The following is a 13,223-nucleotide window of genomic DNA, read 5'->3' on the forward strand; positions in this document are numbered from 1 at the left end:
GAATCTTTACTCTTCCTTCCCTCTCATTGAAATAAACTGGTAGCTGTTTTCCTTGTTTAGTGATACAACTTATGTCATTTGCATCCTGTTCAACTTGTGTGCTATCTCCATCTTTAAGCATGTGATTCTCTCCTCTTGATTGTATCCTTCATCATCATCAAAACAGCCAAGGCAATCGTCTGCTAGCCCCCCAAGGCGTAGTATTTCTATGCACTCTGGCTTCGTGCTCTTTGACTTCTGCATACAAGTACTTTGTTATTGGCAGTGATAGCCAACTCCTTCTTGGGTGGAGATCAGCTCTGTGACCGTGGAAACAAGTGGTGGCGCTGGTGGAGGTGTATTACACTTGTCTGCAATAATTTCTTCCTTTCCTTTATTTTGCATGTCCTTTATTCACCTTTCTTGTAAGAGCTGCAAGCTGAAACCAGAGCTCTCTGACTTCCTATTGTAAGAAATATATTTGTTCCTATGGGTCTGAGCCAACCCTTCATTTGTAGTGCAATATGAAGGGGCTGGATGTCGCTACGATATCAGAATAGGAGGGCTTGCTGATGGGAGTCGTGGAGAAGGTCTTTGTCTTCAGGAACTCCATGACGGCCTACACAAGTTTGAGGGCCCCTTTGCTGAATCTAACACCCCAAGCTGAGCCAAGGGCTCAGCTCAGCCTAGGGCTAAGGTGGGTTAGATCTACGAACTCCTCTTTGAAGCTCTCGAACTGAATGAAGTGCTCAACTATGCCCCCCCCGCAAGATCTGATTGATTTCTGTGGCTGACGATGCGACGCCCGAACGGGAGAGTCAAAACAAGGGGGTGAGGGCTTACGGCGACGGATGGAGGGGGCGGCTTACGATGGGAGGGGCTTACAACGAACGGAGGAAGGGGCTTACGATAGACAGACGAACGGAGAGGCTTACGACGGACAGACAAAAGAACAAATGAAGAGGCTTATGATGGGCTTACAATGGAGAGGCTTACAGAGTGTCATACACAGACTTTTTTTTTTTGTGAGAAAAAATATTTTATTGCTATGAAATAATTACATTCATAGTTACTTCCAAAGTGGAGTAACTACTACTCAACTGAAAATCTCAGTATAAGCTAGATATACATCATGATCAATCAAACGAGTTTGAAAGCAATCATAGAATGATTGCCGCAGAGATCATTTGAAAAAAACAAAAGATGGAAAAGTAGGATCACCAAAGACTCTATGATTTCTTTCTATCCATAGAGTCCATAGTGCCCAGTAGCGCACCCAAACAAAAAATAAATCAAAACCCTATCTAGCTGGATGAAAACCAAATAACCAGAAGAGCCTGCCAAAAATAACAGCAGGAAATCTCGCTCGAAGCCCCTGTTGGATGAGAGCGAGGAAATCACAAGTGTGGGGACAGTGCCAAAAGATGTGAAGCACAGATTGTGTCAAACACACACACAAAGTTTATTAAAGTCTTCGGAAGACCCATGAGAAGCATCATGTCCTCTATTTGTAAATATCTGATTATTTCTATCAATAGGTTCAGCCTTTTGTTATTCCTTGTAGAATAGGGTTTAGTGAGGGGAGTCATCAATTTCAAAGGAGCCCTCTCCGTCATCACTATATGCTTTGAAGTGAGTGTGACTGCCCTGTTTTTGGAAGCTTTCCTGTTCTGATCTGTTTGACACTGTCATGTTATGTCCTCTATGATTGCAAGAACAAGGCTTTGAATCTATTGCTTCCCTTGTCTCTGCCTGAGATTGCTAACCGTAATAGCACTTCAAAATTCAGATTGTTGTTGCCTCCAATTGCTAAACAGACTGCCACCTCTTTGTATTATCTTGCTGCAGGTTGAATATATGCCTTGTCCTCCTTCGTTATGTTACGGTAGGTCCACAGATATGCATAACCGTGCTTCTCTACCTTGCTTGGTCACATTATAGCCTGTCACCCAATTGCACTACCCTCCGACAGTGAATTACTTGTGTAGCAAGATCTTGAACTTCAAGCAGGCCCTACAAAACACGCGATACACGAGTGCACTGGGATGGGGATACAAAAAAAAAGGTAGTCGCCGTTTGCAGCAGCAAATTGTCAATATTGCTCAATGATGAGCAATTGCACAAATGGGAATCCTCTGCCTGAAGCGCACAGCAAAGTGCTACTCTATGACAGAAGCATCTGCTGATGAAAGAGTTACTCATCGACCCCTAAGCTGAAGATGACCTCCGCTTTACACCTGTCAATTAGCCTCCACATTGTTGTCTCCGCATCTAATCCCTGTTTGTTTCTACGCAGCTTGAGCCTTGAGCTCACCTTCGGAAAGAGCGACCAAATCAAAGCAATGCATTCTTCATGCTTTCTCAGGCGACCACAACAATTGGCACATCTACAATGTCGTGACCAAGTATTTAGAAAGGTGTAAGTAGCAAATATGATTTGACCCTTGCTGCAGCACAGACTGTGCTCAGCAATGCAACCAGCATGTATCGTGTTCAAGAAGGAAACCCGCATACAAAGAGTGTCTTTAGAAAGTACCAGTATAGAGGCAAAGTGAACCTTCATTAGCAAGACTGCACTTCTGTCCCTTGAACATAGCAGTCTTCTATGGGAAGGGCCTGCCTCTCTTAGCCCTACGTAACATACTGTCAATTATACCCGACCTGTGGTTAGCATTGGGCCATTCAAATGGTATATCTCTCCATAAAGAATGACAAGCAAGTAAAGTGGTGTGATCAGGTGTCCATTTGAAGTGTATCTAGACCATTGCAATCACAAGTGTGATGCCTCTCTTTTACAACTGTTTTTTACACCTTAATCACTTAGAACTGGTACCCAAAAATATTTTTTCCAATGACATGCCATATTTTCTCATCATATGTGTCACAAGTGGGCAGTGATTTAGCTACAATGTGATTGTAGCTAATCCCTCTATGTCTGATGGAGGTGATGTTCTTGGCCTTGCAGTCGAGTATGAACATGAAGCACAAGGTTGGATTTGTGTTTTACTAAGAGTGGGGCTTTCTTAAGCACAAGGTTGGATTTGTGTTTTACTAGGAGTGGGGCTCTCTTTTTCGATTGATTGGGGTGTGTCTTCGAAGTGATCTAGCTACAATGTGATTATAGCTAATCCCTTTGGAATGGAATGGACGGCAATCTTTGCTTGGGAATTCTTTGAGAGCGGAAAGCATTCACTGGTCGAAAGTCTTTTAGCCTCCCTTGGCTTTACAAGAACCTCGACATTCCTATGTTGTCTCGTTTAAAGGCATCACCTCGGTTGCTGATGTTATAGATGATGCTGGTAGTGTGCTCCCCTTTTCTCTAGCAGCCACTACATATGGATTGGGCTCTCATTATCGTCCTTTGTGGCGACAAATTACTTCTATGCTTTCGCCTTTTGTTCTGATTCCTCCTTTGGAACTCTAGGACCGCTTAGAAGATTGGACTTTGACTTCTCCAGGGTCCTCTTCTCGTCCTTTGAGGCTATCTCAGATTAGTGTACGTGCATTGTATAAAATCCTTTTCCCTCAACCTTGGGTTTCAGAGAGAGGTGATTCTGTTTGGCGAATGCATCGCCCAACCAAGTGGTGGAGGAAAAGATTATAGCAACTTTGGGCCTATAAAGTACCGCTTCTCTCGTGAGTTTTTTGGTCTGCTTCAACAAGGCTTGCGAGCGAGATTCCCATCTGTTCCGTTTGGGAAGTTCTTCTGGCTATTTGGGTTTCATCCATCCAGACCGAAGTTTCATCTTTTCTTCGTTTGGGTTCGCTACTGGGCACTATAGACTTTATGGACATATAGGAATTGTAAAGTCTTTGGTGATCCTACTTTCTCTCTGTTTGGCTTTTTTAGGCGTTCTTTGCAACAATCTTTCTTTGATTGCTTGCAGACCCGCTGCATAGATCATGAGGTCTTTTTGGCATATACTGAAATTTTCAGTTGATGTAATTGTAGCACCTTATTTTAAGGTTGCTACTCATATAATATAATCAATCAAACATTGTACCCAAAAAAAGTGTGTCTTCAAAGTTTGTTTCACATTGCCTTCCTTAAACATAAACTAAAAGTGAAGCCACATTTGCAACCAAATGCATTTGGAGAAATTTGAAATGGTTTTAACAAGTGCCAACCGTTCGGCTGTTTACAAATGTCAAATTTCGTAGGCCTGGCCTTGGCTCACAAAAGAGGAAAATTTCAGCTACTATGTGGATAATAGCAACGTTGAATCTTAGTCAAAGCTCCAAGTGTATTTCTTAGTTCTACCTACAAATGCACCTTTCAATGTGAAGACTGAAGCATATGTCTCTATCCAGTTCCTGCCTTCTCTTAGGTTTACAGTATCAAATGTGTGATATTTTTTCAACATCTTAAACATACGTGTGTGCAAAATGCAGGTTTAAAAAAAAAACAAAAACAAAATCATTTGGAGAAATTCCAATGTTTGGTAACACTTTTAAACCATTTCAGATGTCTCTTTTCTGGAAGCTTGGCAACTATAGTTGTATTGATGCTCATACAACATGAATTTAAATTTTCTTTGTCATTTCTGCAAGTATTGTCTAGCTTGTTAGAGTTGGTCTCGCGTGAAGCTGTGGCTTTTGCTAAATGTGGTGCATATATGGAATGAACTTCCTTTTCGTTTTGGCTACATATACTTCTTTCATTTGTTCTCCAGCCTGTAAGCATGTGGGAATGTTTTGAGGTGAATCATTGTGTAGCAAAGAGTGTATGTTGTTAGGTGGACTAGAAGATGGGGACTGATCCTGCTCCATTCTGCAGATTGAGAACAACCAATTTATAAATTTGCCTCACAAAGGCTCAGTGGGAACATGCTGGCAAGTTTTTGTCCGGAACAGTAAAGGCATAAATCATGCTTTAAGCGATCCTTTTGGGTATGGATGCTCAACTTCAAAGGTCATGAGTGTCAACTCTGTAATTTTTCCATTCTGACTAGACAGCGATAGTAACCATGCTCTTGTATCCTTCTTATCTGCAGCATGTATTACTCACATTTTAAAAAATGTTTTAATGTGCAGTGCATGTTGACGTTGGAAGTGCCAGCTTTGATGTTGTGGTTAATGTGCTTTTTAAATGAACATCACTTCTTTCATAACTGCTTTTATGTCCGATTGAAGCATACATGGAAACTAACCAGCGTGGCTGGATGAATTCAACGAAGGAAGCTAACTGCTGCATCTAGTGGCTTTGACCTTGGTGCCCAGTGTCTTGACAAGTTCTTTTGTTGTTGCAATATTTGAAAGAAATGCCCAATCACATTCGGTTGCTCTTTGCATTGTGCGTTTAATTGCTTCATATATTTTGGTGGGGTGAAAGACCCAGGGGTCTCAAGGTCTTTTTTGTTTCTCTGTGTGCAAGGGTGCCAATTTTAGAAAATGCCCATCTCTTGCCTAAGGATATCCCACCTCTTATGTTGGAAATGAAAGCGAGAGAAGGCGAGAGAGTGCAGCTGAAGCAAGTTGGAATGAAGTTGTAGCAACAACAATGAACTACAAAGCTAGGGTAGTCATAGAGACAAAACCCTAGGATGGACCCTATTTGGGGTAAAAAGATGTGTGGTGACTAAATCACCCTTAACCTCAACCTCTAACTGAGGTTAGGGGTTTAAAAAACTTAATAAAGGGAAAAAGTGCCCCTAGTCCCTTATTACATAACATTGGCCACTGCCTTAGGAAATTTCAATATTTCTAACACCACCCTATGGTGACAATGTCACAATGTACAAGGTAAGCAAATGGACATAAGTTGAAAGCTACCTCGGACGAGGCAATGCGTTGATCAAGAGATCTGCCACATTCTACTATGTACAGCAGAAGACCAAGCTGATGTCTCTTGCAATGTAGCCACTCCCTAACATAGTGATAATGAATTTTGATGTGTTTTGTACGAGCATGAAACACATGATTTTGCAGCACAGCAATGGCACTTTGACTGTCATGAGAATTAGAGTAGGCTCCTCCAATGATGCATGAAGATCACCTAGCAAACACCTCAACCAAATACACTAGGCTGTGGTCATTAAGGCTGCCCTGTACTCAGCCTCACATGATGAGGTAGCCACTGTAGACTGTTTCTTGCTTAACCAAAAAATGCACGACTGTCCAAGAAAGAAACAGTTACCATTGGCTTATTGCCAAGTATCAAAATCACCAGCCCAATCTGAATCGCTGCTGCTGTAAGTATGTAAGTGAAAGTAACCCCCCCGAGAAGAGCAAACCAAGAGATCGGGTGCCGTGCAAATAACGGAGCACTTGATTTACAGCTTGGCAATGTGAAGTCTTTGGGCCATGCATAAACCTACTTAGGTGGGACACTACATAATATATGTCAGGCTGTGTGCTGCATAAATAAATGAAGCATCCCCACAGCTTGGCTGTAAACAAAGGCATCAAAAGGTTCACTGGCTCATGAACGGACAGCTTAAGCCCTATGCTCATAGGAGTAGAGATGGGCTTGCAATTCTGAAATCTGGACGGTTCCAAGAGCTTACCAGTATACCTGGATTGCAGCAGCCCAATACCTCTATCATCCTATATAAACTGGATGCCCAAATAGTAGTGAAGCAACCTCGTGACATCTCAAATGTCTGCTGTAATTTGGCCAAAAGGTCTGCAATTTTTGCAGCATTAGTACTAGTGAGTAGCATGTCATCGATGTAGAGAACAATGATGAGCAAATTGCCCCCTTTCTTCCTGGCATTGAGGGTGCTCTCATGTGGACTATTCTGCAATCCCTTGTAGGTAGAAAAGGCATCTATCTTTGCATACCAAGCTCGAGGAGCTTGTTTCAAACTATACAAGGCCTTTCTCAGCTTGCACACTTTGCCTTCCTTGCTAGCTTCCACAAATCCAATAGGCTGAGAAACATATACCTCCTCTTGAATGTCCCTATTTAAGAATGAAATGTTTTATTTAAAAAACATGAAAAAATTCTCTTAAGTATGAAAAAACCCGCATGAGCTAGGTTAGAGCAGAAATACATCATGGATGGCCTGAACAAAAAAAAATCACCTAGAACGGGTCAAAAGAAAACATCAGTACAAATCGAAAAGAAACCAGGGAAGAGGCTAAAAGTGCCACCTCAATTCAACTATAGACTCTGAGAAGAAGGAAGGCCCTCCACTCTTTGAGAAAAATATCCCTCTTGGAAGAGGCCTAAATTCCACATTGGTGAAAGGCGCATTTAGCGATACTATCATATTTGGTTTCACCAAAAGTGGAATATCTGCCATGTACGACCTGGCATCATCTTTGGCAATGTATCTTGATCTGCTACAAGAAGGGAGGCATAAAATTCAGTAGTTATATGCATGATGCATCAGGATGTGTCTGTAATACGTTGTGAGAGTCAATAAGTTGTGTGACACTCTCTCTACTATGTCTTGGGCCAGGAGTAGAGAGAGTGTCAGAGACTACTGGTATATCTTTAATGAATTGAAGAGTTATACCCATGACAGATTCAAGATCAGACCCTAGTTGAGGGTAGTATGCTCAAAGTTGGCAAGTTGATGTGCCTGATTTTATGATCTTCAATTAGGGAATTGAGTCATGTTAATTAATCATGATAATCAATTATGTTCTTATGGAGGATGAGATGATCAAGTATCCGATCCTTTATGGCGGGATTCCATGTGGTCATTATTGACCAAGTATTTCAATTTCAAGTTATATTATCTCAGTTTTAGAGGAGTTTCAATTATGAAATTCAGTTTTCTTGTTTTCTTGTGGAGCATGACATGCTCAAATACCAGCTCTCTATATAACCGTATTGCATATGGTCATCATTGACCAAGTCAAGAATTTTATCATTCCACAATTCCCTTATTGGGAACTGCGTATTGAATAAACAGAATGTTTTATGAGGGCACATGATATATTCAAGAACCATTTTTTTTTAATGATGAGAGGATTCTAGTTGGTCACCATTGGCCCAGTATTTTCTTTAGTCTTCTATTATTCAATAGTTTCCATTGAGATTTGTTTTATACAAGAATTCTTATGGTTTCTCATGGATTATTATGGCCAAAGCGACATAGTTTTTCAATTCGTCTGTTAGTTATATGTCCTTTTGGAAATTTTGAGAACCCTCCAAGTTTATGTCCGCCGACCAACACAGTAAGTGTTTGGTAGCAAGATTTTAAGTATAAGGAAGCACTAGATCAGTGAATAGAATTATCTAATGCACAGTTCTTTCCAAAGGAACTTCCAAGTTGAGCTTTACAATACTTGGAAGAGTATCGATTCGGAGTTTATCACTTCATTCAAAAAGATTTGAGAGGATTCTCAAAGAAGAGAATATGGAAAGATTCCGAGAAACAGTTTTATTAAGGCTTAGTATCTCTTTTATGTTGATAAAGTTTGCCTTATGAAGATCTAACCCTTGCATGGAATGCAAGGAGAATAGTGGATTGTTTTCTTGAAGTTGTTTTAGGAAAACACTACTCATAAATGGGAAGTCTTTAGAGCCTGATGTACTCAAGTATCTCTACAAGTGATCATTGGCCAAGTGTTTCTTTCCCTCATTTGGGAATCAAAGGTGAAGTTGCAGCCAATGAAGCCAAGGGGAAAACAAAGCCCTTGGAAGAAGCAACCCATCTTATTACAGAACTATTGAGGTTATTTGCAAGGAAGATGATAAGCAGAGTATGAAAAAATTGATGGATTTCTATCGTTAGAGTCTTATGACTGTTTTGGAACATTCTCCTTCCACCACCACATAAATGACAAGAGTTAGGGCTTGTGAAAGGCAAAGCCGTCAACTCTACGGGAAACAAGGCATGGATTTGCCAAGAAAAAGAACAGCCTATGGCTGCCCAGTGCTCTTAAAGAGCAGGAAACGCCAAGAAAAAGAAGGGCCTATGGCTGCCAGTGCTCTTGAAGATTCAGGAAATGCCAAATAAAAACAATAATCTCCATACGGAAAGCAAGTGTTTTAGATGCAAAAAGAGGGGCATGTAGTTGCCTAGTGCCCTGGAAGGCCAGTCAGCCAAATGGAGCAAAGAATGCCCCAAGATCGATCTAAGTCAACAATCAGAAGTTACCTGATTCCAAGATCCACTTTAGATGGAAGAGGTGGAGGAGATCCTCTAGCAAACAGGTTGCATACCACAAAGAGAAGAAAAGCACCCATAGGCAAGTTTATCTGCAAGTATCTTGCCAAGTAGTAGACTATTAGGCAATTGATGTCAAGAGAGGAGGTATCCTCAAGTTTTACAGCTGTATCAAGAATCTTTTCAGTTGAGGACAACTGATTAGAAGCCGAGGGGATGCCACCAAATTGGTACTTCTACCAAGACATAAAAAGTAATCTTTATTGCATTGACGATGGTCAAGAAAGTTGACTTTGGTTAACTAAAATATGCTTTGCTTTACATTAGGAAAAGAGAACTGTGGGAATGCCCGCAAGGAACTAGGATTAGTCCAAGAACTAGGAATGCATGCATTTCGCTAACCTCTAATGGGTTAAAGTGTTGGAACTTGTTTGTGCAATGTGTAGGACCTAAGAGAGTGCAAAAAGGACCCAATAGTGGGGAGAAAAGCACAAAAAGCAGGATTCCACGAGGCCTAAAAGCATGGACAAGGGGGGGCGCCTCTTTAAAAGGAGAGCCCACGAGATAAAAAAGGCCCCAAAAGCACCAGATTTAAAAAGAAAATCTAAAAAGCTTAGCTTTTATTTTAAAAGTAGCTTTTAGCAAGCAGGCCATAGGTTTTTGCTAGGTGTAGTCTAAAGGCCCCAGGCCTCCCAGATTCATTCAAGCTTCTCAAAGCCAATTGTACAAAGTATTTTCTATTGCATTAACGCCTTGGGGGGGTCCAGCCCTTATTTATGGGCCCTAGTGTTGCGTGTGATGCTTCTCTCTTCTCTTTCCCCCCACCTGTCGCAAAGCTCTATGGGATAACATTGTAAATTCAGCCTTGAGCTTTCAGTCCACGTTCGATTATTTTTGTCGCAAAGATTTCTTGTTTTTAAATCTATTTTGTTACACAAAGAACTATGATTGGTTTCAGTGGTATCAGAGCATAGGATTTTCACTTTCCTTGGGGGAAACGGTCCACGATGTTGAATTCACCTCTAATAATCTACGACTCTACAGTAGGGGCCCAAGAGAGAAGTTCTTTCAAGAGAAGGACACGATCCTCTGTGTTATTGGGGGCATAGAGAATAGAGGTTGAGAAGGCCTTATGTCCACTAGTCAACAAAATGATCCACTTTGCTTTGAAGGGCATAACAATACCATGACCGATCACAAGGGGAAGAAAAGAGTCTGATATTGAAATGCATGTTACCCACCTAGTGCCCAAATTAGGAGACAAAAAAGTATTGACTCAAAAGTAATTTGCTTGACTTTGAGCAATCTCTGGTATCTAATTTGTGTTCCTCAAGAAGAGTTATATCAATGGAACCAGCGGCACATGGATGAAGTTGATTGCGGATCAACTACCTACAACGGCGATGAGGCATACCACAGAGACCCTGAATGTTCCATTTAACAATTCTCATTGGCTGGAGGAAGTAGGGTGAAACACCTTACTTGATCTAGGGGCAGAAACAAACTCCTTCAAGATGGTAGGTCTCCTAGCATATGTGTCAGTGAGGGTAGGGAAGTCCTCAAGGGAGAGAGCCCCAAGAGATGCGGTGTCTATAGGGAAGTCAATAATTGTCTCCTTAAAGGTAGAGGGCACAAACTCCTCCTCACCATAGCCACCAAGGTAAAGAAAAAAACATGCCTGAAATCGGATTTGCATAAATCCCCTGCACTCGAAGAATGTGAAGAGGAAAAAGCCACCCTCTTCCCTCGATCAATGAAGGGAATATGGAAAGCAGAGGAAGATGGGGGTTGGCTCGGATGAGAGGCCGGGACCACGAAGAAGATCTTCATGAAAAACACCAAGACTAGATTCGGTATAGTGGTGGCCACAATGTGGGAAGAGGCTGGAGCATTATTATTCCCAACTAGATCAGGAATGCCAGAAGGCCCGATAGGGATGGGATCTCGGGTAGATGAGAACCCCTTCTGACTTGTATGTGGTGGAGAATCCTCTCTCACTCTAACCGGAAGCAGCATGGGCCAGCAATGAAAGCTTTTTCATGTCTCTTCTTTGGGCAATCTCTGGCAAAATGCCCAAAGATCCTGCATATGTGACATTGGTCTTGCTTGCCTACTATCTCATCTCTGCCAAAAAAGAGAGCCCTCTAGCTGTGGAGCATGATGTGGTCATAAAAAATGTTAGGTTTAGAGACGATGACCCTACCTATAGGTACCCCGTCCGACTCTGCTGGTGGCAGTTGCAGAGGGAAAAGTAGAGAGAGGGGGATCTCATTGACCACTCCAAACGTAGCTTTGATCATGGTAAGGAGTCGATGGTACATCTGGGGCAGAGTCTAATGAATAGAGATGTCGTCCTCTACTAAGAGAGAAGGGTTTGAGGAAAATCCTACTGGAGCCGAGCGGTAAGGTGTTGGCATTGAGCATAGTGCTTGCAGCTCCAGGGGTATCAAAAGCCACCTAAAAGAATCCTCGTCCCAATAATCGAATGTCAATGAGGCATAGGGTGAGGTCTGAATATAAGGCTGCAAGCATCCAATCCCTAGCCTATGATCTAGAAGGGTGCAACCCATGGATGCATGCGAAGAGTGTGGTGGAGATCTCAAGCTTCATGTCCTTTTGCAACTGCAGCAGCCTCGTCTTTTGAGAAAATACATGTCCTCACGGTTGGTGGTAGTGGACGAGGATTAATTGGATGGGTTGTGATTCGTCAATCAAAAATGGAAGGCCAATTCAAACCGATGAAAGATACGTCTGTCATTTGGAGAGGGTTGAGGGGAGAGGTAGAGCTGGAATCCTAAGGAAAGAGAGGCTAAGAGAGGGACTAAGAGCTGAGAGGTCGATTGAGAGGGAGAGGCTGATAGGAGAGAGAGGCTAGGGGAGGCTGCGAGGCTAAGAGCTGATAGAAGAGAAAGGCTAGGGGAGACGTAGAGACTATGGAAGAGAGGCTAAGAGAGGGACTGAGAGGGAGAGGCTGATAGGAGAGAGGCTAGGGGAGGCTGAGAGGGGAGATGGGCTTAGATTGAGAGAGGCTAAGTGAGGCTAAAAGAGAGGCTGAGAGGGGAGATGGGCTGAGATTTTAGGCTACTGCTTCTTTCAAACTGTTAGCAACAACTTGGTGCACATAACTCGAAATTGAAGCTTGAGCATGTTTTTGTAGATGCTGGTGTTCATCTTAATCCTTTCTCTCACCTAGAAAAATGACCTTGTACCAGACAAAATTGAAGCAAAAGTGCCCTAAGTGGAAGCAGTCGGAACAGTTTCTCGAAGAATGGCTGTTGTAATTTCAAATTGCAGCTGCTGGAGCCTCCACTCTTTGAGCAGAAAATGAGCTGTGATGTGCAGCAATCCTGAGGAGAAAAACGTGTCTGAAACGAACTGCTCTTGGCAGCTAACATTTGGGCTGAAAATATGCTGAAAATCCTAAGAAAATGAAGGCGAAACAAAGCTTGAGGGGGCACGACTTGAAAATTAGCTTGAAGATACATTTTCCAGCTCAAAGTCTAGCCTGTATTCCAGCTCCAAGGCAGCACAAAACCAACCCATTTTCTAGCTCGAATCAGCTTGTTTTTTGGCTTGAAATCATGTAGCCCGTTTTCCAGCTCGACATTCAGCTCCAAGGCTCACAAATCTGGGTGAAGGAGAGAGGGAGAGAGGGAGGGAAGCTAGAGGCCTGAGAAGCTAAGGGTAAGGGAGCAGGAAAGGGAGTGCAACGAGAAGCTGCTGTTTCTGCATGGGCCTTGCCTTCAGGAAAAGGGGCACTGGGGCAACAGGGGGTACAGATTGTATGCCATCTCTTGTACCCTTCTATCAACCCGTTGTCAGTAGCTCTTGGCAACTGCTAATCCCTGCTTGATGACTAGAGGTTTTACCAGATGCTTGTTTACTTGGCAATGTCTGTCTTTTTCATCAGAGTCCCCAAGTATATCATCAGGCAGATTTATCCACTTCGTTTTCTTTCTATTTGTGACAGGCTGAGCATTCTTCCCCTATTGTTTTAGTTTACCTCCTGTGATTATTTTCCGTAAGAGGCACAATATTTGCATTTTTGGATTTTAGCACTTAACTGAACCCTTCGTGGCCAATCAGCTCTTTTTTTGGCTTTTTTGCCTTTGAAAGCAGGACCAATACAACTTTTAGAGAAGCTTCCCTGACATGAACCTTGACAGAGTCTTGTACATA

The 13,223-nt window shown here is 42.3% G+C and overlaps 1 protein-coding gene across 3 annotated transcripts in view; it reads left to right on the forward strand.

Moving 5' to 3' along the window:
* Positions 1-13,223, forward strand: part of LOC147892438 (uncharacterized) — a 257,358-nt gene that overhangs the window by 165,838 nt on the left and 78,297 nt on the right. For all 3 annotated transcript variants that reach the window (XM_087387226.1, XM_087387228.1, XM_087387229.1), the window contains one exon: positions 4,757-4,869. In XM_087387226.1, the coding sequence (XP_087243352.1) occupies positions 4,757-4,869 (113 nt within the window). The remainder of the gene's footprint in view (positions 1-4,756; positions 4,870-13,223) is intronic.

Source organism: Dipteris shenzhenensis, chromosome 16 (assembly GCF_047967505.1).
Source record: "Dipteris shenzhenensis isolate YYH24624 ecotype China chromosome 16, Dip_SZ_1.0, whole genome shotgun sequence".
Classification (NCBI taxonomy): domain Eukaryota; kingdom Viridiplantae; phylum Streptophyta; class Polypodiopsida; order Gleicheniales; family Dipteridaceae; genus Dipteris; species Dipteris shenzhenensis.